General features: G+C 51.1%; 1 protein-coding gene across 2 annotated transcripts; it reads left to right on the top strand.

Annotated features, from left to right (window-relative positions):
* Nucleotides 1-11262: 11262 nt before the first annotated feature.
* Nucleotides 11263-25410, top strand: PAX6 (paired box 6; the record flags this gene model as incomplete). 2 transcript variants are annotated; one of them, XM_084237305.1, is made up of 11 exons in its annotated part: nt 11263-11443; nt 12544-12674; nt 13450-13491; nt 13586-13801; nt 14548-14713; nt 20495-20653; nt 21111-21193; nt 21368-21518; nt 21619-21734; nt 24514-24664; nt 25325-25410. In XM_084237305.1, the coding sequence occupies 11 exons, from the start codon at nt 11263-11265 to the stop codon at nt 25408-25410; spliced, it is 1482 nt and encodes a 493-aa protein (XP_084093431.1). The 2 variants fall into 2 exon arrangements, with proteins under 2 accessions (XP_084093431.1, XP_084093432.1); XM_084237306.1 differs by lacking the exons at nt 11263-11443; nt 13450-13491 and having other exon boundaries at nt 12552-12674; nt 13586-13600.
* Nucleotides 25411-25882: the final 472 nt, after the last annotated feature.

Genomic DNA, 25882 nt, shown 5'->3' on the forward strand with positions numbered 1-25882 from the left:
CAGCGAGCCAACCATGACATTTGCGCCCTCCCCCAGCAAAACCCCCCAGGCCCCAGCCCTGCCCCACTCGAGGACAAATTGCAGGACTGGATCCCTGGCCTTTAAAACAAGCAGCTGTTTAGAAAGGGATTCTCTGGGGAGAAGGGATTGAGGTGGCCTTGCTTGCTTTTCAGTTTGAAGCCGAACTCCTGCCTCTTGAGGGCGGATGTTACAGAGAAAAGAGAGGTAGAGGACCGTCCTGGTGATGAAAGGGAAAGCAAACTTTCCTAGGGACCCTATTTGCCAATATCGGGGAGTACCACTCATTGCAAGTGTCCTGCACATCAGGAGTTTTAAACCCGGTCCCGATCTGGACAACAACATGTAGCGCCAGGGAAGCAAGGCTTGAGAGTTCGACCTGCAGGGCTGCAGGGGTGTATGCGCTGGGAGACCCCGCAGGCAATACTTTTTTAAAAGCATTTTTCGAGGGAAGGGAAGCCAGAGAGACGCTTGCCACCTAATGTGAAGGGAAGAAGCTCCAACCCAGGGAGCGCATTGACCCAGTTGCCATTTGGCAGGAGGCGAGGAAAGTCTAGGGAGGGCACCGGGGCTTTCCCCGGACCAGCGTGGCCATATCCTGGAGGCGCCAACCCGCTCGCTCCCGACTCTCCTCGGCTTCTGGGCGCTTGGGGCTTCTCGAAGCTCGGGGTGACCCGGCAACCCTCTGCTTGCTGGGAAAAGGAAAGAGAAGGCACCCGAAGTGGGCAACCGGAGTGGGCGCCCTCGCTTTTCGCGCTAGCTTGACCCATTTCTTCAGCTTTGCAATCCAGGAAACCCACCTTCTCAGGGCCTGCAAAAAGGGGGCCATTTGAGGCTCTGCAAAGGGACGCAGGTGTCTGCCGAGACTTTACTACTTCAAAGAAATGGCTCGTGTCCACCCTTCCCAGCGCGCCAGCACCGCGCCTCTGCCAGGCGACGGACAGAGGCAGATCCGAGGTGTCGCAACCCCGGGTGGGCGAATGTTGGTTCGAATGCACAGCCCCGAGACCTAGTCACCTTTGCTTTGCCAAAGGCCTCCTCCAGACCCGAAGCCTGGGGGGCTGGTGAGAGGCTAACGCCAGGGGCGCAGGGAGTGAGCTGAGGCGGGATCTCACACGCCCGCTCTCCTCCTGGGCTGGAGGCTCGCGGCGCTCTCGGGCGAGCGGCGGGGACTGTCCCCCAGCGTGGCTCCATCCGTACAGTCAGCCTCCCCCCAACGGGTGCGACGACCCCCGGGGTCCCTGCGGAGGCGCGCAGAGCTGGTCTTTCTCCGGCTCCAAGGGAGGCAAGAGTGGAGCCAGTGGGGGGGAGCGGCGGGAAAAAGCGAGACAGAAACCCGAGGGTGCGATTCCCCAGCCTTGCAGGGCAGCGAGAGGGCCTCGGCCGTGGTGGAAGCCGCAATTAAAATGGCGACCTGCAAGTTGTCTCAATTTTGCGCTCACCTCTGGCCCCGGGCGCGCCACACCTCCATGCTCACCCCCGCCCCCCCCCCGCCTCCGCGCCCCCACAACAGGTACTTGTTAGGGCGCGAGGCGCTCCACGAGGCAGAACAGTCCCCCCACCCTCCTCGAGGAACCCCAAGAGAGCAGGAAATCGCGCTTCCCACGCACTCCTTTCTCCTTCAACTTTGCAAACTCTGCCTTCCCCGGGGCTGATGTTCCCCCCAAATATTGACACATTGGAAGCAGCCAAATCCTTTTTGTTTCTGCGTGTGCGGAGGGGTTTCCAAGAGGTCTTTCCTGAGCCCCCACCCCACCCAATGACGTCAGTGGGGTGCACTCCCAGCCCCTCGCCTCTTAGGATTTTTTGTTGTTGTTGTTAAAACTTTTCTCCGATGTTAGGTTGGGGCGTTGCGGGTGGGGTGGCCGAAGGGACAGCCTCAAAGAGCCATGCCCTGGGGGGAAATAGCAACAAGATTACGCCTGCCTCTTTCCGAAGCAAAAGCTTAAGAAGGTGCTAATCCACTCGGTCGCTAATTGAGAGGTTGTAAAAATGATATTCGCCTCCAGTTCGGACAGAATCTCTGGGTCTCCCCCCCCACCCCCCACCCCTTGCTTACGCCCGGCTGCATTGGAGTTCAAGCTTCTTTAATGCTTGTTGGAGAAGTTAAAAGGGAGAGAAAAAGGGACACTTCTCGGGTCCTAAAGTCGCGGTCCTACGAAATCTAGCAGTGAAGGCCGATGACCCGGGCGCCGAGTGCCACCTCCTTCGCTTCTGGTCTCGGTTTTCTTCCCGGGCTGCGTCCTCCTGGCCTTCGGGAAGGGGCGTCCCTAGGTCGAGGGGGTGAGCAGGTTGTGCGGCCCCAAGCCTCGCCCAAGGCTGGAAGGCCTCAGCTCCCGCAGAGCTCAGGCCCGGCAACTTGGCTACTGCGTCCGGCTTGGGGAAGACAAGGCGAGCCCCACAGTGGCCCGAGGCGGTCTGCAGCGTGCTCGTGGCTCCCGCCTCTCAGGGCCAGCTTGGCGCCGCTTGTCAGCGGTGAGTTCAGGGTAACAGGCTTTATTGATGAGTTCTGACTTTCAGCACTTTTCATGAGTCAAGAGGAGTCAAGTGTGCCCGGCAGTGGCTTCCTTTCAGACTCCCTCCCTCAGCTCTTCCAACCCTATTCTCCGCGGCCGGCTCCTGGGGCGTGTCCCCCATCCCAAACCTTCTTTCCCGGAGCCAGGCCTGCAAGCTGAGAGAGAGAGAGAGACAGAGACAGAGAGAGAGAGAGAGAGAGAGAGAGAGAGAGAGAGAGAGAGAGAGAGAGAGAGAGAGAGTAAGACAGAGCGCGCTCCGGACTGCGCAGGACCAGGCAGCGGCTCCCTCCTCTGTCACCTTAACTGCTGGCACCGAGGGGTGCCTTTGGAGTGTACTGAGGTGTATCCTAATCGTCCAGCATTCAACAAATGGACTTCTGGTGTGTGGTCAGAAGAGAAAAGCCATTACTTACTTTCCTCCCCGGTTTTCTGGCAACAGCTGAAGGGGAGCTGCCTCCGTGGACTGAACAGACCCAAAAGTGGGAATCCCGGTGCTGACACACACCCAAACACCCACAGATAACGGTGGGCACACACAAGCCACACGCTAACACCCTGTTGTCGCGAGGGAGCGCGCACAGGCACGCGCGCGCGCGCAGAATCTGTCCCTGCACCGGTCATCTGCCTCCACCCCGGGCCTCCACCCCTCCCTATGCAACTCCCCTCCCATCCCCTCCTCTCGGGAGCCTGGAAGAACAGCCGCACTTAGTCAACAAATGGCACGTGGGAGAAGTTGGTGAGTGTTTGGTGAGGACTCTTCAGGGCTTTTCACAAGAACCCTCTGTACACAAAGTAAGTGGCGTGTTTGCTCGGGCCTCTCCAGCCCCGGGTGTGCCTCCGTTCCGTTGCGCACCGCGGCTTCCGAAAGCAGAAAGGACAGAAGAAAGGCCGGGGGAGCAAGGGTGGGGGGAATAGGAGGCCTGAGCTGGGGAGGCCGCTTGGCTCCGCTGAGTTCCCAGCCTAGCGGCCTCCTCTCGGCCTAAACTTCGCTTCGGCCTCCACCGGAGTGTTGCTGCGCGCACCCAGCGCCGATCGCGCCGGCGTTTGTCTTCTTCTTAGAGGCTAGGTGGGCGAGGGCGCTTCCTCCGCCGAGCCCGGCGCCCCAAGCGCCCAGGCAGATAAGGGGGTAGGGGCGGGAGAGCACGGGCGTGCGGGGGCGGGGCGCAGGCCACGCTGCGCTGGAGTTGGCAAGAAAGGGCTGCACAGAACTGCAGAAACTTGCTCCCTGCATTGAGCGGAGTCCCGCATCCAGCTTGGGGAGGGGGCTGGGGGGGCGCGACCCCGAGCCTGCGGCCCTCTCTTGATCCTTCAAGTGCGCAGACACCAGACACAGTGCGGGCAGCGCGGACTCCCGGACCGCTCGGAGCTTGGAGATGTCGACGAGCGCCAGCTCCAGAGCCCGGGCGCGGGGGCCCAGTGCCGGGGAAAAGGAGCCGGGACCCACCCGCGGAGCCGAAAACAAGTGTATTCATATTCAAACAAACGGACCAATTGCACCAGGCGGGGAGAGGGAGCATCCAATCGGCTGGCGCGAGGCCCCGGCGCTGCTTTGCATAAAGCAATATTTTGTGTGGGAGCGAGCGGTGCATTTGCATGTTGCGGAGTGATTAGTGGGTTTGAAAAGCGAACCGTGGCTCGGCCTCATTTCCCGCTCTGGTTCAGGCGCAGGAGGAAGTGTTTTGCTGGAGGATGATGACAGAGGTCAGGCTTCGCTAATGGGCCAGTGAGGAACGGTGGAGGCGAGGCCGGGCGCCGGCACACACACATTAACACACTTGAGCCATCACCAATCAGCATAGGTGTGCTGGCTGCAGCCACTTCCCTCACCCACAGTTTTTATCTCTCACTCTCCAGCCGCTGACAGCCCATTTTATTGTCAATCTCTGTCTCCTTCCCAGGGATCTGAGAATTGCTCTCACACACCATACCAGCAGCGTCCGTGGAGAAAACTCTCGCCAGCAACTCCTCTAAAACACCATTGCAAACCGTTGTGGTCTTTAAGCAACAACCGCAAAAAAACCAAAACCAAAACAAAAAACCCAACCCAACAAAACTCTTGACAGGCGCTTTCACGAGAGAGGATGCCTCATAAAGGTGAGTCCGCTTCTTTCTTCTCGCTTCATTTTTATTGCGCTCTCCAGGCAGGTCTCCCCCTGATGCCCCCCCCACCCCATCTTTCCTCCCCTGTTGCCGGTCCCCTCCCCCACTGCTACGCTGGGAGAGTTGGGCCGGAGAAGTTTCCACGCAGGAGCCCAAACTTTCTACTTCCAGCGAAAGCCCGCGTCGGAGGGCTGCGGCCGGCGAGCGGGAGCAGCGACGGGCTCGGGGCGGCCGGCCGGCTCCTCCCCAGCGCCAGCGCCAGCGCTGGTGGAGCTCGCAGGAAGCATTGAGGTTCCGGGCGCAGCAGCAGCCGCGGCTCCCAGCCCCAGCATCGCCAAATGCGCCCGGCCGGCGGGAGAGAACGCCGAGGTTCTCCGATGCCCCCAGGCCTGGGGACGGCCGCAGAGACCCGCCGCCGGCGGCTGCTTTGTCCAGCCGAGGGCCCCGCGAGCGCGCGGAGAGCGGGCGCGCCGAGGGAGCGCCGAGAGAGCCGGCTCGCCGCGCCGCCGCCCGCCCCCGGGCTTTGTGCCGCGCTCCGCTCGGGCGCAGAGGAGTCCGCGGGCACTCGAGCGCCGAGGGGCACGTAGCCCGCCGCCTGCCCGAGCAGAGGCAGCCCGCGAGGCAGCCGCGCGCTCGAGGGAGAGAGAAAGCAAGGGAGCGCACGCCGGCAAGGAAGCCACCAGGCCCAGGCGGTCCACTGCGCTCGGAGGGAGCTCAGAGCCGAGCGGGAGAATTGGCAGCTTCCACCCGGCCCCCAGGCTCTCGCCCCCAACTTGAGCGCAGACCCCGGAGCTTGAGAACTCTCTGCTCCCCAGGCTTTCCCCAAACCTTCGCCCTCGCTCTGCTAAAGCTGGGGGTCTTCTCTGTCCTCCGGCCCCAGCGCTCGGTGGGTATTTTTTCCTTGTCTTGCTCTGACAAAGCTGCACCCGGTCTTGCCATTTCAACAAGTTTCGAGGTGGAAAGATAAGATGGCTTTTAGAAAATCTGGATGAACTGATTTTTTTTTTCCCCCTTTGTGGAGCCTTTAAAAAAAAATCAATACTAAAGCATTGGTTTCCCCTTGGTCTGATCACCTCCTCTTCCAGCTAATTAGTCTGAGTAATTTGAGAGATTTTTGGATTCTAAGACCCCAGGAGGAAAAGTGTCTTTTCAAAGTTCGTAAAGTTGTTGCCTCTTTTCCTTGTGCTGATTTTCTCAGTCCCCTCGCACTATAATAGCCCTGAATTTTAGCAAGTGTAATTGGGGGGAAATGGAGTTGAATTTCAAGTGGAAATGCTTTCTTTTTCGAGTGCTAAAACGCGGCGCTCCAGTCGTGAGTGATTTCTAGAAAGTTTAAAAACAAAGTGAACGTGGTTTCTTTTTCCCTCATACTCTCCCAAGCGCCCTAAGCCATTTTGAAGGTTTAACTCCAACTTGGGAAGGTTTGAGCAGGAGATGAGAGCAGAAAGTGAACAGTAAGGAGGTGCAAAGTCTGGCGAGTTTACCATTTACCGAGGAGAAATAGTCGTTGCTACCATTGACATTAACAATTTTTTTTTTAAATAGCTGATGGCCTTTCCAAATGTCTGAAGGCAATGTGATGAGTCGTTATCTTATTTGGCCTTGGAGAGTAAAACTTTGTCATCTTAATTGCTAATTGCTCTTTGGGGGCCGCGAGGACAGGACGTGAGCTCTCTCCTTCACCCCAACTAAGCAGTTTGAGGTTGCATTTCGAGAATTAATTAATTAAAACAATAGCAGCATTTGAAAACTGAGGCTTGCGTTGGGCATGAAGGTGGCAGTGGCCCAGTGGCCTAAGGCTGAGGCGACTCTCAGGTGTCTGAGGACTCCTTTCTTAACCCCGAGCGTGGGTCTCTGAGCTGGCTAGTGCCTTACAAAGCCTGGGATCTAGCTGGGGGGGCTCTGGCTGCGACTTGGGGGGGGGGTGTCCAGCCTCCCGGTGCACGACTGCTTCCGGGTGTCGGTGTGCCTGGCTTCCCAGGTTGCTTTTGCACTAAGCATTAACGATTACTTAAGTAATTAGATAGCTTCTTAGCGGAGGGGGGTGGGTGGGAATGGAGCAGAACCGGAACTTGCAATGTGTCCACCTTCCCAGTTGCTGCGAAAATGGATCGACTGAGCCTTTCTGGAATCAGTTAGAGAATTAAAAAGAAAAAAAAAAATGGCTGCAAGAATGTACAGGCCAGGATAGGGGTATTCGGCTGTGGTTGAGTACAGGGTAGGTAACTGAGAGGAGGGCAGGAAGTTTTACCCCTTCTAGGAGAATTTCACTCCTTTCCTTCTGTCCTGGCATCTCACTACTTTGCAGTTGCTGAGTACCCCTTTGGTGTGGTGGAGGGCACATTCTCCCGGGAGCTGGAAGTTGGGATTTCTGCCTGTCCATGACTGTGGTCTTTGGTCCTGAAAGACCAGAGGGATCCCTTGGGGGAGCCAACCCAACTGGAGTAACTAGGTAGTCCTCTGTCATCAATATTTACCAGGCCACATTTAGGAGCTGGGAAAAGTCCTCCTCTTAAGTTTATTTTTATAGATTTAAACTGCTTTCCAAATAGTTAATAAACTAGACTGTGAATGGCCTGGATGAGGAAAAAAAATGACTTCTTGAATTTTTTTTTTTTTGCTTGCTGGCAGACAAAATTAATAATTACAATAGGCAAAACAGGAAAAAGAATGTTTTTACAAGAAAAAAACCAGAAATGATGCTGTGACTATTTAATTATTTTACCTTTTTTTTTTTTTTGCAAGCCTCTTGAATAGGCTCTTTATTGTAACACTCCCTTCCCAATTGAGCTCCCCACGGTGCCGTTGTATCTTTTTACAGCCCCTAACAACTCACACCAGCAACACAATTACTTCTAGATATTTATAACAAGAAATTACTTTCCTATGCAGGCATGAACCTTCTTCCTAAGGGAAGGCAAGGAAGGGTGGTGGAAAGGGAATCTTGGAGAACCCAGTCCAGGTCAAACCTTGTAAAGGGAGAAGTATCCTTCTGTTCCCTTTGTGAGTTGGTGGGTTGTTGGTGCATTTGGTTGGAAGCCGTGTTGCTGGTTAGGGAGACTCGGTTTTGCTCTTTGGGTTTGGGAGAGTTGGAGAATAGAAACCATTGTTTGCTGTCTGTAGGCTTTGTCGATCATGCTCACCCCCTCCTGTTCGTACTTTTTAAAGCAGTGAGGCGAGGTAGACTGCGTGTGTCACAGTACAGTAAAAAGAGGGAAGATCTAAACACCAAAAGAGAAGTTAAACACAATAAGTGCGTTGTGGGGGGAGGAGTTGGACTCACTACTTTCAACGTCCCAGAAAGACTAGGACAAGGGTAGAGAGAGGGCCTGCTTGGGAAGCTTTGAGGGGGAGAGTGAGAGATAAAGGGGTAACCAGAGATACAGGGGTTGGGAGCCTAGGGCTTAAGGTAATGAAATTCCTTAAGGAAGGATCAAGCATGGCTCTGCAGCCCTCGCAGTCTCTCAAACCCACCTGCACCCTCAGGTACCCTGAAGTTCTGAGGTCCCCTTCCCCTTCCCTCTAAACTTCAGATATTAAACTTCTCCCTCTGCATGCTACACCCCCCACCCCTGCCTCTCCTCCAGCCTCACTGTTTCTCCTCTTCTCCCCTTTCCTTGGTTCTTGATATTTTTGCAATGTGGCAACCAGACTTTTCAGATTCACCCATGCCAGGCTAGCACATTCGCTTCCAAAAGGTGGGGATTCTGCAGGAGAGGCCAATGGTAATGTTGATGCAACTCTGGGATTTAAGGTTTTCTGGCAGTGTGAGCCCTATGCATTCCCCCGCTGACAGTGGGGCTCAGAGAGCCCAGGGCCTATGCTCTTGAGTCACAATTTGACATACCTTTCACCTTTCTCTCCTTCTGTTTTGTCTTAGGGGGAAGACTTTAACTAGGGGCGCGCAGATGTGTGAGACCTTTTATTGTAAGAGTGGACAGACATCCCTGATCTCAGGCAAGTTCTGCAGTGGCTGCTTTTGGGCTCCAGAAACCAAAAGAATTAAAGGATTTCAGAATGTTTCTTCACTGTAGTTCAGATGGGAAAAAAATCAAATAAATTTAGGTCATCATCTCTCCTGATTAATGACTTAGCTAACTGTAGGATTTGGAGAAAACAGATTGGGAATACTGGAGTATTTGTATACCAAAGGATAGATTTTTCACATGCACTGGAGGGCAGAGATGGATGATTCAAGTGACTGAGGGGATCACTTCCTAAAAGGGGGGGGGGAGTCCATCTGTCCTGGCTCCAGGTCATTCTCTACCATGAACTAGGCCTACCTGGCTCCATGACCTGGCATTAACGCCTATATTTTTGCTAACAGAATCCCATATTCGAGCCCCGTGGGATCCCGCGGCCCCCCAGTGCCAGTATGCAGAACAGTAAGTGCCTCTGGTCAGTCTGGGTCTCAGGGCTGGGGACTGGCTGGTGGGTCAGGGTAGAGCAGCTGCGGTGCTGGCCGGGCTGCTCTGTGAGGGAATGGCGCCCTCCTCCTCACCCAGCAATCCGAGAGGGGAGGGCGTTTGCTCTGCTGTTTTTGCTCCTGGAAGAAAAGGGTCCCTTCAAAACAGCCCTCTTGAGTTGGCCAGGCTGCAGTAGAGAAACCCCATCCCTTCCCCCCCAAATCCTGTAACTCACACCCCCTCCCCGCCCCTGCCCGGGCTCTGACCCCAGAGAGAGGGGCTGGGCTGAACAGGGCGGGGCAAAGGCCTCTCCTAGTTGAGGGAGGGGAAGGAGGCCTCTTTGGGCTTAGCCTAGTCTGAAAATCTAAGGGTAGTGGTTGGGGGGGGGGGTGCCTCCCCTCCCCCAGTCACTCTCAGGGCAGCTCCTCCTCTCTCCACCCCCCTTTATGGGAAGGGAGTGGGACACCCAGACCTGCAGCGGGGTGGGGGAGCAGGGTTTACTGGTGTGGGAAGAGAGTGTGTGTGTGTGTGTGGGGGGGGGTGTCTAGCAAAAGAGCCCGAGAAGCCTTGCCTTGACTGCTGCAGTTGCTTGGGTCCTGGTCCTTCCAGGCCCGCCAGTGCCTTTGATTCTGGGGCTCCTGTGCCTGCCACCTCCCGTCTGCTCAGCCCCCCATGGACGCCCAGCCAACCTTCCCATTCAGTCCTTGGGTGCTGGTATGTGGCGGGGCCAGTCTGGAGGCAGGGCCTGGCAGCCTGGAAGTGCAATGAAACTAGGCCGGGCGTGAGGTGCGGAGTCTGCACACGGTTGAAGGGCTCCGTGCTGGTGGAGTGTGAGCAGGCCTATGTCATCCACAGGCCTTCCTTTGCAGAATTCCATGTGGAAGGGTCTCCAGTATCCTGCTTTATCTGTCTTGGAAGCTCTGGCTGACTGGTGCACCCGAAGCTTAGGAACAGCGCAGAGGTGCTGAGCTTTAACGCGGGTTACTTGTGCAAAACCTGCCAGGTCCCAGCGCTTGGCCCCAGGGGCACTGTTTTGGCTAAGTGAAGACTCTGCCCACCCCTGCCCGCGCCTGGGTTCCTCCCTGGAAGCACGGGCTCCTCAGCCGCAGCCCCTCGGGTGGGCCGGGCCGGAGCGCGGTGCGCTGAGCATTTGCCACTGCGGCCTGGCTGGCTGGCCCAGAGGGGCGCGGGGTCGCGGGCCGGCCTCAGGGCTTTGTGCCGCTCGCTCCCGGGTGTGTGCGAGACGCAGAGCTTCCAAATTGACACCATATGTTTTCCTATTAGATGCTTCGCGGTCGAATTCTAGGCGCATAATCATCGCCACTGGGCAAGAGCGCCAGCGTCCCTGGGGAAGGGACACAATGATTGAGGCTTAACCTCTGAGGGGGAACTTAAAGTTGCTCTGTCTCGCTGCCATTTCGATGCTGGCAGAGGCGACTTGGCCCTGGCGTCTCCTGGGTGAGCACCCGGCGGTCGCCGCGGAGGTGGCAGGCACGTTATTTTTTTTTGCCATGGGGAGGGTGGAGAAAGAGGGAGGTCCAGGACCAGGCGGGTTCGTGCGCCCTGGCACCGGGAGGTTGGGAATGGCGCAGCCGATGCGTGAAGTTTGGAGAGTCTTTCTCCGTCTCTCCCTGGAACATTCTTTTTCTTTCCGGGTCAGTTCCCTTTGCCCAAGGGGGAAGGCTTCGTCGCTGGGCGGTAGATGGGTTTTGCTAGGCAAAGGGAGGCCATGAAGGGAATTTAGGAGAGACTGGAAGCGCAAGCTAGGCCTCGGTCTTTGGAGACGTGGTGTCCCCGAGACGTCCTCGCTCCGGCTGGGTCCCACTGGAGCCCAGATCCCCCCCCCCCAACGCTTGTCAGTTCTCATCGAGTTGAGGCCCCGGCCCCCCACCCCACCCCTCCCTTGCAAAGCACCCCCTCCCTTAGTCTTGAGCCTCCGGCTGCCCTGCAAACGCGGCTCCCCTCGAAGGGGAAAAGAGCGCAGTTTCATCTCGTCTGAGTGATCTACAAATAGGGACGGAAAGGGTCGTTTTATCATGGTCCCGTTTGTCGTGACGATGCAATTTCCCGGAGCGGAGCACTGTCACAAAGTGACAAGGCTGCCACAAGCGCCCCGACTGATCTTTTCAATTAGCCTTCCATGCATGATCCGGAGCGACTTCCGCCTATTTCCAGAAATTAAGCTCAAACTTGACGTGCAGCTAGTTTTATTTTAAAGACAAATGTCAGAGAGGCTCATCATATTTTCCCCCCTCTTCTATATTTGGAGCTTATTTATTGCTAAGAAGCTCAGGCTCCTGGAGTCAATTTATCAGGAAGCTCCAAGGAGAAGAGAGAGAGGAGAGCTGAGCAGAGAGCCACGTCTTCTCCTGGAAGGGCTGCTCTCTAGAGTCTGGGCTGCAGGTTGGAGATTTTTAAGAAAGTAGAAATTGGCAGTTGGCTTTATTTGTGATCCTGTGGGTTCTGGGGAGGGGGCTCCAGAGAGGGGCTAACTCCCTCTCTGAATTCTCTAAGAGATCAGACAATAGGGTGAGGTGGGGAGGTAACTGGATCAAGGAGGGATGGGGGACACCGTTGTGTTCTTTTCCTATTCTTTTCTCTTTCTGATTTTTGCTAATATCGGTCCCCGGTTGTGGGAAGGCCAAGTTCAGCAGCAGAAGGAAAGCAAGCGGTGGTGGCTGTGAACGACTTCCAGCGCTCGGTCGCCTAGGCAATGGGACCACTTTGTGGTTGGAATTGGGTGGGAGCTCAGACCCTCATGCCTGAAAAGGAGGCGCTGAAACCCAGGTTGGGGTGCACTAGCCACAGATTTGCTGTTCCGGTTCTCGGTTCTTCTCTACTCTGCTTTCTTCTCTTCTACGTTTTTATCCCCTTTTCATACTCCAGTGTTTGTATGGTGCCTTTGCCAGAGTTTGGAGTACGAGAGCGAACATTTCTGGACTCTAGTGTCCAATAGAGCACTGAAGAGCTGTAGGATTTGCTATCAGTAGTTCCAACAATGCAGAGACCTTGGAGATCCAGTGTGGTTCTGCAGAACCTTGGTTTTATCACGACACTCAGCGGGGGTCTTGGGGGAGGACATTTTTAGAATGGATTGTTTGTACCTTGTGGGTTCAGAGGCTAGGTGGTGTGTTAATGGTGGGGGGGGGAGCAATAGACTTGGGGCACTGCTGGGGTGACGGTGGCAGCGAGGTGTGTGTTCTTCCTCGTCAGCATGCGTCTGTACGGTGCTTCTGCAGTCCTGGGGGCAGGAGCATGGCCAATTTTGGGGCTGGGCTGCCTGATGCCCTGCATGGCCGGGTGGTGCTGTTGCTGTGGGGTTTTTTTGTTTTGTTTTGAATCAACAGCAGGGGCTGGATAGCCAAGGATGGCATGGATTGTCAGGGAACTGAGGATGCAATGTGGTTGTCTTCTCTACACTCTTCTCTTTACTCTTTTTCCTCCTTGCTCTGCTCTGCTCGGCTCTTTTCTTCTGTGCTCCGCTCTACTCTCCCTTTCCTCAGGTCACAGCGGAGTGAATCAGCTCGGTGGTGTCTTTGTCAACGGGCGGCCACTGCCGGACTCCACCCGGCAGAAGATCGTAGAGCTAGCTCACAGCGGGGCCCGGCCGTGCGACATTTCCCGAATTCTGCAGGTGATCCTCCCGGCGCCGCCCCCTTGACCCTCTGCTCTCAGTGCCCTCCCTTCATTTCTCACTGTAAACGCTGTTAATTATGGATCCCCCACCCTCAGCCCCCCCCCCATTCCAGTCCCCACCCCAGTCTCCTGCCTCCGCTCTCCCCTTTCTTTCCATATCCTTCTCTGTCTCTTTCAACCTGGGCCAGTCCCATAAGATTCATCCGCTTAAGAAGAAAAATGTATGTGTGTGAATTTTTAAAATACACCTTTCTAATTTCATTGGGTTAAAAACCATTTATTGCGTAACCATTTATGAACTACAATAAGGGGCGTCCTACCCACTGACAAATTTCCACCCCCTCCTCCTTTATCCCGTGCTTCCCTCAGGTTTTGCGAGACTGGTTTGCATTCTTCGTGCTTGTGCAAATATATATTGATTTAAAACGACACATGCCATTTTTCTTTCCCTAACTCACACTCAATTTGGCCTATTTTTAAAAGAAAAATAAGGAAAAGTTCAGTTTCGTTCCCCTCCGCTTGCTCATGTAAACATCACCTTTTAAGCAAGGTCAGCACACACAAAAAAGAGAGTCTGACTTTGTTTTGATGCATCTTCAGGCAGCATTTAAGAAAGTTTTTTTTTTAAAAAACTTTTAAATTAGTTTTTTTAGTTCCAACTGTTTGAAAGTATCATCCTCTTTGTAGTTTTTAGGGCTGCAGATGTAATTTTTAAGAAAAAAGCGCTCTACAGTAAGTTCTCGTACCATTGAAGGTATATTTTTGTGTTATAGACCCATGCAGATGCAAAAGTCCAAGTGCTGGACAATCAAAACGTAAGCTTGTCATTGTTTAATGCATACTTAAACAATTTTATTTTTGTCTTGAAATTATTAATAATGTGGTTTTCTGTCCACTTCCCCTATGCAGGTGTCCAACGGATGTGTGAGTAAAATTCTGGGCAGGTATTACGAGACTGGCTCCATCAGACCCAGGGCAATCGGTGGTAGTAAACCAAGAGTAGCGACTCCAGAAGTTGTAAGCAAAATAGCCCAGTATAAACGGGAGTGCCCGTCCATCTTTGCTTGGGAAATCCGAGACAGATTACTGTCCGAGGGGGTCTGTACCAACGATAACATACCAAGTGTAAGTTCACTGGGGACCACCTCCCTGCCCTAAGCTCCATGCTCTTTCCTCTTCACCATCTCTCTCTTTCCCTTCTCCCGCTCTCTTCCCTCCCAGAGTCTCCCCATTTTTATCTTCTACTGCTCCATTTTTTTGTCCCTTATACCTGGGGGTATTGAGAGGAGCAAAGTAACCTTATTCTGCTCTCCTGGACATGGGAGTCAAGTGCGGAGAGCTGTTTTCCTCACTTGCATGCTGCAAAGTAGAGGGCGGAGGCACCTGGGAAAGGCACTTGAATCAAGAAGGAAAATGAAAACAGATTCTAACCCTCGCCCAATCCACCTGCCTGAATCCTCCTTTGGGTGTCAACTGTCCATTTTTATTTTTTTTTTATTTTTTGCCCTCATGTAAAACAAAGTGAAAGAAAGCCTCACACCAAGTCAAACTCTTTTTTTGGGGGAAATCTTTAACAAAACAAAGCAGCCCCATGAGTTAGGTCATCAGAGATACTGAGCAATGGCAAAGGATACCCTCCCCCAGTCTCCCAATTCTCTGCCCAGTTCAGCTTCTGTGGCCAGAGTGATGGCTGTCATTCCTTTTATGATGTGTCCAAAATTTTTATCCACTGTCTCAGGATGGCTGGAAGCTCTATAATATATTAAGGGTCATTCTTTATGGGGGTGGGTGTACTGAGATGGGGACTTAAGACAGGGTGACCATGTCTTCGGGAGAGGCTACCATTTGGTTTATTTTGGTTTGATTTACAGGTGTCATCAATAAACAGAGTTCTTCGCAACCTGGCTAGCGAAAAGCAACAGATGGGCGCAGACGGCATGTATGATAAACTAAGGATGTTGAACGGGCAGACCGGAAGCTGGGGCACCCGCCCTGGTTGGTATCCGGGGACTTCAGTGCCAGGGCAACCTACACAAGGTACAAACCCAGTCATACTATCCTTAAAACTCTCCATATAAGCAGCTTTTTGCCCAGCCTCCTCACCCTTAAGCTTCTCCCTCTCCTGGTTTCTGTGCTTGGAAAATGAAGTGGGGACACTGTTTCAAGACTGGGGACATAATAACTTGCACTGTATGTAGGTGGTGTTGGTGGAACTATCTGGTTGGCCTGGAAATGTGAAGGTGATGTCAGAAGTCATCTGTATGTGGCTGGTGTGTGTGCATGTACGTGTGTCTTATGGCCAGGAGTGTGAATCTGGAAGAGCTAGCTAGCTGCGTGGTGCCCTGTTCACATTTGCCATTTAAAATGCACAGGGAGCCCCCTCCCTGTACAAGTGTGACAAGTTATCACACTGACAGACTGTGAGGTAAACATAATTGTATCATTTTGCCTTTTGCCGTAATTGACAAATTATGTGACTATGAGTAGCGTGAATATGAGAGGGTGAGCAGCGACATGCAGGGTGAATCCAGGAAGGGGCATTGAAAGTGGTGGTCGACCAACTAAAACTATCCCAACCATACCCCGGCCTGTCCCCTCGGCCACTCTGTGGGTGGCATGTAGGTAGAAGGGTGGGGTGAGTGTACTGTGAACCGAGCTCTGTGGTACCTGGAGTGGCTCCGGGGCCAGGAGGAGAGAGGGAATCTGGACAGTCCCAGGATCTGGGAGAACGTCTGCAGGGACAGGCGAGATGGGGGTAGGGTGGGGTCGGTTGCTCTCTGCTCCCCTACGTACCCCGAGGTAGCTTGGTCAAGAATAGGAAACAGTTTGCTCTGAAGATTAATCGGTATTTGTTGTCCTCGTGACAAGGAGATAATATGCAGGATAATGGGACGTGCGTGTCACTCCCCGGAGCACGGCGAAGCCAGGGGGCTCGGGCCGGGGGTGGCGCGGGGATGCAGTGCAGACTGGGCTGCTGCGCGCAGCGTGTGCTCCGCCGGACCTTTCGGCCTGCCCGGAGCCTTCACCGAGCCCGGCTAGAGAAGGGAAAATCGGTAACAGTATGCGAAATATCTGGTACAAAGGATGCTTCTGTCACTCGCAAGAATTTGTTATGGGAACAATCCTGTCGCTCTGTAATTGCTCATTAGAGAACGTTTTGTTTCTCATTAAGGCGACATGAATAAGCGTCTAGTTGAAGGAGACAGCTGTAGAAATGTTCCACAAGAGACCTCTGGACACGATTCGGCACCAATTGCCAATTAGACATGTCAGTTTTAAGAGCAGAAAACAATATAGGACGGACACTGGGAAGATAGGGCGCGAAGTGCTTGCTCAGTGTTTCCCAGCACAGCCGCCGAGGCCTCCTGACGCGCCAGCCCAGCCCGGCTCCCCTGGGCGACCCTGTCCGCCCGCCAGCCCGCGGGGTCCCCGACCCGTGACCTCCAGGAGAGGGTGGAGGGGGCCAGGTACAGCTCTGTCTCCGCTGGGTCGCAGGCCCAGGCCCACACCACCTTGGCTGAAGACCACCACGCCCTGACCAGATCTTTAAAACTCCAGGGTTCCCGCACGTGCACCTGGACACACCCAAGCAACACCCGAAATTGCATCCCCTAGAACCCTTTCTCCAGTGTCCCCCCTCTTTCTAAAATGGTCCCTACCGCAGACTCTGGCGGTCTGGGGTCCAGAAGTCTTGGGGAGTGTGCAGGGCACAGTGGCTGGGGGTCGGGAGGACTGAACCCACACCCGTCACAACTGGGACCCCTCAGCTGGAGGGCTCGAGTTAGCTTGGGGCCTAGAGCAGGGACGCCCTCCTTCAGCCTCCTGGTGCCTGACCTGCGTGCAGCTTGACTGTCCCCACCGCTCCCACCAGAGGTGGTGCCGGATCAGGGCAGCTCTGCGTCCTGGGAGCGCGCAGGAGAGGCGAGGGTGGGTGCCAGCGGGAGCTGAGCTGCAGGACCTGGTGCTGGTGGTTAGGGCGGGAGGTGGCGCTAGCTCAGGAGCGTTTAACTTCTAAGTGCCGAATTGCTGGAGAATTCTGGCTCACTAGTTGCCAATCTCCCCTCCCCCCCAAGCAAACAAACACCCCCACTCCTGTGCTTGGTCCCGGGGGCACTGACCGCTGCCCACACTGTGTAGGGGGGACACGTGGAGCCAGCGCGGCGTGGAGTCCTGGGGCGCAGGTCGCTGGTGGGGAGCTCTGGCTGCACCGCCCCGAACCCCGGGCCCCCTCCCTTGTGGTCCCTTTCTCTGCCCGGGAAGACTTTTTTTTTTTTTTTTTTTTTTTTTAAAGTTTTAAAGAGTCCATTACTCGGAAAGCATAAGGCGAGGTTAGGTCTCAGAGGGAGACAAATATGGTTTCCATCTGATGGATGCCATGCGGTGGGGAATAAAATCCTGACGACGTGGGCTGACAACAAGAGACAACTCTATCCAGCCCCAATTCTCCAGCGATTTGCTGATTTTAGGGATCACGGAGACACTTTTCTTATCTCCTCCCCCTACCCCCACCCCCCATAATACCCAGGCCCTCTATAGGATTTAGTCAGTCTCTTTTTCAACAGATGCTACAATGTTTTGATCCGAGCTCCAGAGCTGAAAAGGTGCCGCAACCGGGTTGCTATCTTTTCTTGCTTGTTTTCCGCCTCACTGATTAAGACACTAAGAAACTAAGGAATGATTTTATTTCCCAGAGTCTTTTTTTTTTTTTTTCTTCTCTTCTCCTTCTTCCAGGAAACAAATCCTATCCCCAGCGTCAGATGGTCCTGGGGCTGGGATAATGGGAGGCGCTTTCACTGGCCTCCTCACGGATTAGGCTGGAAGGTGGACGGGGCTCATTGAAGGCCCCTTCTTTGCGCTCTCCGAGGGGGCGCCTTTTAAAGCAGATATCTTAATTGTCTGCCACTTAGGGTTATCATGGGGGGAATTCGAGATGCAACTTCTAGTTTTATTTTGTTAAGAGTTTGCTGAGTTTACCTACCACTCTTAAAGAAAAAGAGGAGGGCCCCCCAATCTAAGTGACCGCTCTGTCACCGCCTGCCTGCAAACACTTGTTACTTTGTAAGCAGCAAACTAATTTTCAAGGATGCACACTCACTCAGAGATGGAGGTGCAATCCTACAGCCACAAGGTGCAATCCTTACCAGCTTCTAATTCCACTTTTTCTTCCCCCCAAAGAGGTTTAAAATCGATGGGCTCTCAGCTCAGTTGACTTCTCGCCACTCTGAATGTCAGTTCTGAAGTCAGCAGAGCGGCTCTGTGTGGGGGGAGGGGGAGAGGTAGTAGTGGGGGTGGGGGCGAGGGAGAGCTCACAAATCTGTTTTAAAATTAGGGAAATGTCAGAGCAGCACATGAGAGCAGAGAATACTCTCTGCAGGGGTCTTCGGAGGGAGACCCAGGCAGCTTTGTTTAATTGGCAACATCGAATGTGCCAGAAAAAGGACTGGACTGGGGTCTCCTGGAAGGCAGGGGCATGAGTGGCCACCCTGGAGATGGGACTGTGTTCTCCTCAGCGCAGTCCCGAACTGTACGGAGGGTGGTGGAATGATCCCAGGTTGCGTTTGTATTTTTTCCCCAAACAATTACCCACTGGCCGTCTAGCTGACCATCCAGGGCCATTTCTAAAGCCTTTCTCATTTGCCGAACATGGACTAGGGGAGACTCTTCATTTCTTTCCTCCAAGAACACTTTGGGAAACTTGAGGCAGTAAATTATCCGCTTCTTGTGTGTGTGCACATGAACTGAGCGTCTTCCCTCAGTCCCACAGCCCCCCTGTGCCATCGCCCAACCTTTTCTGCCATATGGAAAGATAACCCATGTAGAGCCCCGGCCTGTTTACTAATCTTCCCCAGTACCTCCTTTTCCTCTCCCCGACCCTCCGTCCGCCTCTTGTTTCTTTTCCCTCTCAGCACTTACTGTTCTTGCACCTTTCTGATCTCTATTTCTTCAAAACCCTCTTTTCTTCCCCCACCTTTCCCCACCTCCACCTTTCTCAACTCCCCACCCACCCCCAACCTCCTTCCCTGCCTCTCTCCCTCCTTAGGTCTCCCTCCTCTCTGCAGATCCCTCTCCCCACCTTCTTGCCTCCTCTGTCCCCATCTGCCCTCTCTGCCTCCCCCCACCCCTGCTCTGGCCCCCCCATCCACCCTCTACCCCCCCTCCCGGTCCCCCCCAGCCCAGCGCCCTAAATAGCATTGAGACACCGCTCTTCGGACAGTGATTAATGATAGCAGAGCAGAGGGGTTAACACACTTCACTGAAAAGTCTGTTGACTGGGCTTCTTGTAACACAATGTGGCCCGCTGCACGCCTCAAGAGAATCCTTTTGTTGTCCGCGCTCATTGTGGCCTCAAAATTCTGCCCACGAAAGTTTGCCAACGCTCCTGCCCCAGGAGTTTAATAGTTTCCCTTACTCGCAGGGCATTGTGCAGCGCTGAAAAGCAGCCCCTCGCTATTCAAGTGTTGGTGGTCATCTCAATAGATCTCCAAGGGCCCATATGGTGGCCAGTGCCGATGAATCCGCCTGTTTAAATGGGGGAGAAAGTTGGGGTTTTAAAACATTTCAAAGTTCCTGAAAAGATCCCACTAGATCCTGTCACAATTCCCTGAACTCTTTGAAGGCACTGCCTATTGTCTCCTGGTTATAAATGATATTCCTGGCCAAGTCGATTCCCACCAAGGCATCCCTAGAGGCCCCTCCCCCCCACTGGGGGGGGGCAGCCCCCGTTGGTATCCCTTGGGGGCCTCTGGACCCGGGACCCAGCCTACGTGGTCCTGGAGGCTCAGTTAGGGCAGAGTCCTTCCCCTCAGAGGGCTGCGGACTTACAGGCAGGCGAGGTGAGAGACAGCTAGCCCAAGTGCACATCTTGCCCTCCAAGCAGCAAAGGAAAACAATAAAACTTTCCCCTGTTTAATGATAGAAATTACATTAAAAGTGGTGGAAATGCCCTAATTAAAAATGTACCACTTAAATGATATGCCAAGGATTCAGCTGCAGCATAGCATATTTAGCTAGTTAGTGAACTCTCTACTATTTCTTTTTTAAAATTACACGTTAAAAATTTAAAAGAAATCTTACTTTTCTCTGGTGCAACACATTACAAAGAATGGACAGTCCTTTTATCTAAATATAAAATTCCATTTTCAGCAATTATAGCCTGTTCTTGGTGATGATATAATTACAGCTGTGCTCGTAATAGGTGTCAAGGCAAAGCGCACTCATACAATAGTTGAATAAAACTGCAGAACAATGCGAGCACTTCTAAATTCACAACCTTTAAAATGAAATTGACTGTGCAGAATTCAAATAAAAACTAGATAAATATTTTTTTTAAAAAATTACAAGCTTGGTTTGGTTTCTTAATAGCATTTTCTACAAACCTATCAACATCTAATTGATTAGATAGGAATTACTGATTATAGATCAGCTGAAATTTTGAACATCACTCTTCTATTTTCCCAACATAGCCAAAGGTAAATAGATTCTTGAAGGAACGGGAACTGGGTGAGACATTTAGGGAGTCAAGGTTAGTTATAAAGAATCATTCTAATTGGAAACTTTGGTGTTTGTTTTTTCACTCAAAGAAATGCCACATAGTGTTTGTATGGTATGGTCTCTTGATGAAAACAGAGAAAATGGTGCCCAGAGAAGGGATGTCATTAATGTCTTTTATTTAAAGGAGCTCAACACTTAGTTACTTTGGGAATGTTTCAGTGAGACTGTGGGACTATACTGTTCTTGGAGTTTATGGCTCTTACAGGCCCCTTTTGGAGGCTCTGAGTTATTCCAAATTTCTCTTATTGTCCTTTCTTTTGGTTCCAGATGGCTGCCAGCAACAGGAAGGGGGTGGAGAGAATACCAACTCTATCAGTTCCAATGGAGAAGATTCCGATGAGGCCCAAATGCGGCTTCAGTTGAAGCGGAAGCTGCAAAGAAATAGAACATCCTTTACCCAAGAGCAAATTGAGGCCCTGGAGAAAGGTGATGGAGTTTTTCAAAGTAGAGAAGCAGTAAATCAAAGGAAATGCCACATCTTCAGTACAAAGAGCTAAATTTAGCTAAGGCCCTTTGCATAGAGGACTGAAAAGGTTTCTTTTTCCTTCTTTTATTTTTTTCTGGGCATCTTTTCAGTCTCTCTGTGTTTTTTCTTTTCATGTACCAGTAACTCGAAGACTAAAAGTCTGACTTCTCATAAGAAAAAAATGATGATTTGGCTAATCCAGGACACAGAAAGGTCCTTGAATGCCACGTCAAAGAAAATTTAGGCCTGCTTGCTTCGTTCTGGTGGGATAGTTCTTTAAGTTCAGTCCATGTTAATAGTAGTGACATTTTAAAGGGAGGTGGTGGGAGTGAGAAGGTGAGACCAGCTTGACCTAGGGCTCGGTAGACCCATTTTGTGCAGTTCTGATACACTAGAAAACTCAACTTACTCTTTCAGAGTTTGAGAGAACCCATTATCCAGATGTGTTTGCCCGGGAAAGACTAGCTGCCAAAATAGATCTACCTGAAGCAAGAATACAGGTACCAGGGGCCGTGTGGTTTCATGCTTTGCACTTCATACCAGTTGCCTTTTCTGGAAACAAAGGTGTTACTGAGAAAACACCTTTCTCAGGTGGTGGGGGAGGGGCGTGATGTGCCAGGGGTGGGGTTGAGCTGGTAGTAGGCACCCAACTAACCTCTCTGTCTGATTTCCAGGTATGGTTTTCTAATCGAAGGGCCAAATGGAGAAGAGAAGAAAAATTAAGGAATCAGAGACGACAGGCCAGCAACACACCTAGTCATATTCCTATCAGCAGTAGTTTCAGCACCAGTGTCTACCAACCAATCCCACAACCCACCACGCCTGGTAATTTGAAATAACAATGCTGCTAAAAATGTGTTGAAACCTCTTTTCCTGGCATCTCTGATTCTCGCCATGACCCTCTGTCCTGTCTCTCCCCCTGCAGTTTCCTCCTTCACCTCTGGCTCCATGCTGGGCCGAACAGACACAGCCCTCACAAACTCATACAGTGCGCTGCCGCCCATGCCCAGCTTCACCATGGCGAACAACCTGCCTATGCAAGTAAGTGAGCCTGGCCACTGCCTGCGTGGCGGAGGCCCAGGAAGAGTGAGGAGGGGGTCGGGCCGGCATACCCTATGCACCCTGCATGCCCCCTCAGAGTTGTTCTCCCTGCAGTGATTGGCTTGGCCAGTCAAGCCTGAGATGAAAATCATCAATTCCACCTTTTAGTTGATTGATTGATTTGACTCATGCTCTTTAAAGAAAATAAAAGCCTGACATTAAGCCAAGTGCTGTCTGCCGTCTGCTCATAGGGAGTGTTCACTTGATAGCGTTGGATGGGAATGGGGCATGTTTTAGGTACCAGTAATACTTTTTTATTTATTTATTTAAGATTTGTTTATTTATGCATACAAGAGCTGGGGTACAGGCAGAGGTGCAGGAGGGTGAGAGGATTCACCAGAGACAGAGTGGGGAACAGAACAGGCAGACTGACTGAAACACACTGCTGAGGGGAGCAGCGGGCGAGACAGGAGAGGTCTGCTGCGCCTTGTGGCTAGCTCCCCTGGCTGGGGATGAAAATCGTGCTGTGCTGCAGTGGCTGTGACTTAATCCCATGTGCCACCAGGTAGGCCCCGGTACCAGTGAAACTTGTACCCAATGCTGGAGATAGTAAGGGGTTAGTTACATTGAAATTGGGCTTATGTTAATGTCTCCATATTAATAAATGAGTGTGCACTTTGGACATTATTTAGGACATATGTGACAAACTAATGAGGGAGTAAAAAGGATTGCAAATGGAATTCATATTTACATGATTGAATATGCTTAGTAGAGAGGAAAATAATTTTCTTTCTACATCTTGTAATAAAATAAAAGGACAAGCGGGTATTACCTAGAAATTTAGTGTGTCTTTGCCATGAATTATGTGATGAGTTTGTGATACTCTTAGTTGTCTGGAAAGGTTGATGCTCTTCAATTGGTATAACCTGCCTGTACTCTCAACTTTTCCCCCAAATATTTGTCAGTTTCCATATGTGCTAGGCTCTATACTAAATTCCCTTTAGGATGGAAGCTGTGTAAGGCAGATGAGGTGCACTAGAACTTTGGAGCTAGATGGATTTTTTGGTGGGAAAAAATTGGTCTTTTAGTGTGTCTTCTGCAAAGGCTTTCCCAGGACTTCTGTTTGTTTAACAATTAGAGATGCCCGGATGGTGTGAGATTGGCCAGCATGAGCCCCTGCTGGAAGCAGTTCTGGGGCTACACAGATTGTTTATTCTCCACTGAGCATCTTTTGTTGCATTTTTAATCCAAATAACAGCAAAATAAATGTTTCACAGTTTTCAGACTAACAGGGAGCAACTCGATAACCAACTTTAGAGGAATTATTCATATATTTATTTTTATTGCATCTGAACATTATTAGCTATAGTGCAATTAATGTAAATTAATGGATTAACAGCCTATTAGTTGGTATGGGTAGAACTGCCTTGGAAATTTTCAGAAGTCAGGTGGCCTAGAAGAAATGATTTTAGGAATTAGAAACAAATGCAAGCTGAAATGCTGGCAGAACCCTGAAGGCCTGCTTGCTTCTTTGAACCTTATATTAGCTGTCATCCTCACTTTAATAAGGCCATTAAATGTCTTGCACAATTTTGTAAATTGCAGCAACATTTAGGTCTCTGTGAAAATCATGTATATAAGAGAAAACAATGAGAAGCAAATGGACTGTTTCCACACATAGACTGATGTGAAGACAACTTATTTCAAATAGTGACCCAAAAGTTATACCGCTTACATAATTAAAAAAAATACATATGTTCATAAAACAGAGAAAATAAAAATTATGGATCATTCTAGTTTCAGAGAAGACTCCTGTTTGATTTTTGGTGTTGTGGGGGCTGGTCTGTTTATCAATTCATCCTCTTGACCAAAATCCTCAGCCATTTTACAAAGGAGGGATGCCCTATGACCTTTCTCTAATGTATCATTCAACCTAGATTGTGGATCTTGGAATGCCAAACACTTCAGCAGTTGTGGGGCAGAGTATTTTTATCATCTCTTTTGTTCCTGATATTATGTTTCTATTAATTCATCCCCAATTTGCTAATCCCGCCTAACCCTGTGAGAGCTCATGAGAGGTTTTGTTCTAGTTAGGTGTATTTCTTACTTAGTTGGAGAAAGGATTTTCTCTTCAACACCATCACCCCAAACACTCAGAGGAAAACAATGTGACTATTTTTGGGTAGGAACTCATAGCTAATTCTCAGGGCGGGGCTGGTTATTTACTGACACTTTGGGGCACTTTAACCTGAGATCATTACTAATGTGCCTTTTCAAAAAAATCTTTAATCCCATGAATTCAACCATGAAAGACTCCCAGAATTCCTGAACCAAACCTTACAGAGAGCTTCTTCCACTTTTCTCTGTCCCAAAGCTCTAGATACAGGATTTGGGAGTCACTGGATCCCAAAACGGATTGGATTTGCAGAAAAGGTGTGTTTTAATGGAAGTTCTCATGCTATAGGTTTCCCAAAGATGCTTGCAGGGGTCCAAGATGAAAAAATCCTATTAATTTTGTAGATAGCGCCCACTGTCTAGTGGGACAATTATCCGAACTGACAGCACTTCGGAAGTCTGGTGCATAGGCAGCTTTACTCTCGCAGTGGCCAATGGAAGGACTGGTGAGAAGCCCAGGCTTAGATTGTAACACTTTTTACATGAAGGCATCTTAAAATGATCAAACTTGCTGGCAATGTTTCTGGGGATGGGGAAGGGAGCCTGGGGGTGCTGTTGTGTGATGTGCTTCTCAGTAACCACAGGTTTGCCTCTTTCCTCTCAGCCCCCAGTCCCCAGCCAGACCTCCTCGTACTCCTGCATGCTGCCCACCAGCCCTTCGGTCAACGGGCGGAGTTATGATACCTACACCCCCCCACATATGCAGACACACATGAACAGTCAACCGATGGGCACCTCGGGCACCACTTCCACAGGTGAGCTGCTGCTCTCCCCAGGCTGCACACAGGTGGCCTTTATAGCTTCTCTGGCCAGGTGGTGTCCCTTCACTCAAAATTGACCTAAAATAACCTTCTGGCCTTGTGTGATGGTGTTTAAACCTTAGTTGCTTGCTTCTCTCACGACAACTGATTGAAAAGGAAAATTCAATCAAGCTAGTTAGCTAGTTGACACCATAGGAACAAACCCCAAGGTTGATTTTCCTAAATTTAGCCAAAGAAGTCAAGGCCTGGATTGTAAGTTTTTGGAGGAAAAGTTATTAGCCACAGTGCCACCCTGGGGGGTGGGGGCAGCGAGCTCATGGGGGCTGCTTCTTGGAAGACCACCTACCTTCCTTGCTCTTCTATGCCTTTCATTGCAAATGAAGGCCACGTTGGTTTTCCAGAGAGTTCTATTGTTAAAGTTACAAACATACAAATAAATGGAGTTAGTTTCCCCCCCCCACCCCATTCTTTTGGCTAGGGATTCAAGATATATGAAGTAAACATGTTATTTGGCTTCTGAAGGTGCTTTTTTGGTGCCACTCTTTATAAATACAGATAGAAAGTATTTGAGATTTTTTTAACCTCTTAATTCATACTCCATGCCTGTCTCTCTAAGGAAATGTCTACATGGCTATTTCTTTCATCCACTTCTAGGACTCATTTCCCCTGGTGTGTCAGTTCCAGTTCAAGTTCCTGGAAGTGAACCTGATATGTCTCAATATTGGCCAAGATTACAGTAAAAACAATAAAAAGAAAGAAAGAATATATTGTGTTAATTCAGTCAGTGACTATGTGGACACAGCAGTTGGGCATGCAGGAAGGAAAGAAAAAATGGCTGTTAGAAGCACTTCAGTTCTGCAATTGTGTCCTGTATTGTACCACTGGGGAACGGACTTGAAATGAGGACCTTTGTTATACAGAAGGCACGATATCAGTTGGAACAAATCTTCATTTTGGTATCCAAACTTTTATTCATTTTGGTGTATTATTTGTAAATGGGCATTTGTATGTTATAATGAAGAAAAAAACAGAACAACAGTAGACTGGATGGATCTTTGAACTGTGTTGGTCATGAAATTGTTTTTTTAAAAAAAGGAAACCATGATCAACAAGTTTTGCCACGAATTTAAGAGTTTTATCAAGATATATCGAATACTTCTACCCATCTGTTCATAGTTTATGGACTGATGTTCCAAGTTTGTATCATTCCTT

Source organism: Talpa europaea (genome assembly GCF_964194135.1).
Source record: "Talpa europaea genome assembly, chromosome: 1".
Taxonomy (NCBI): domain Eukaryota; kingdom Metazoa; phylum Chordata; class Mammalia; order Eulipotyphla; family Talpidae; genus Talpa; species Talpa europaea.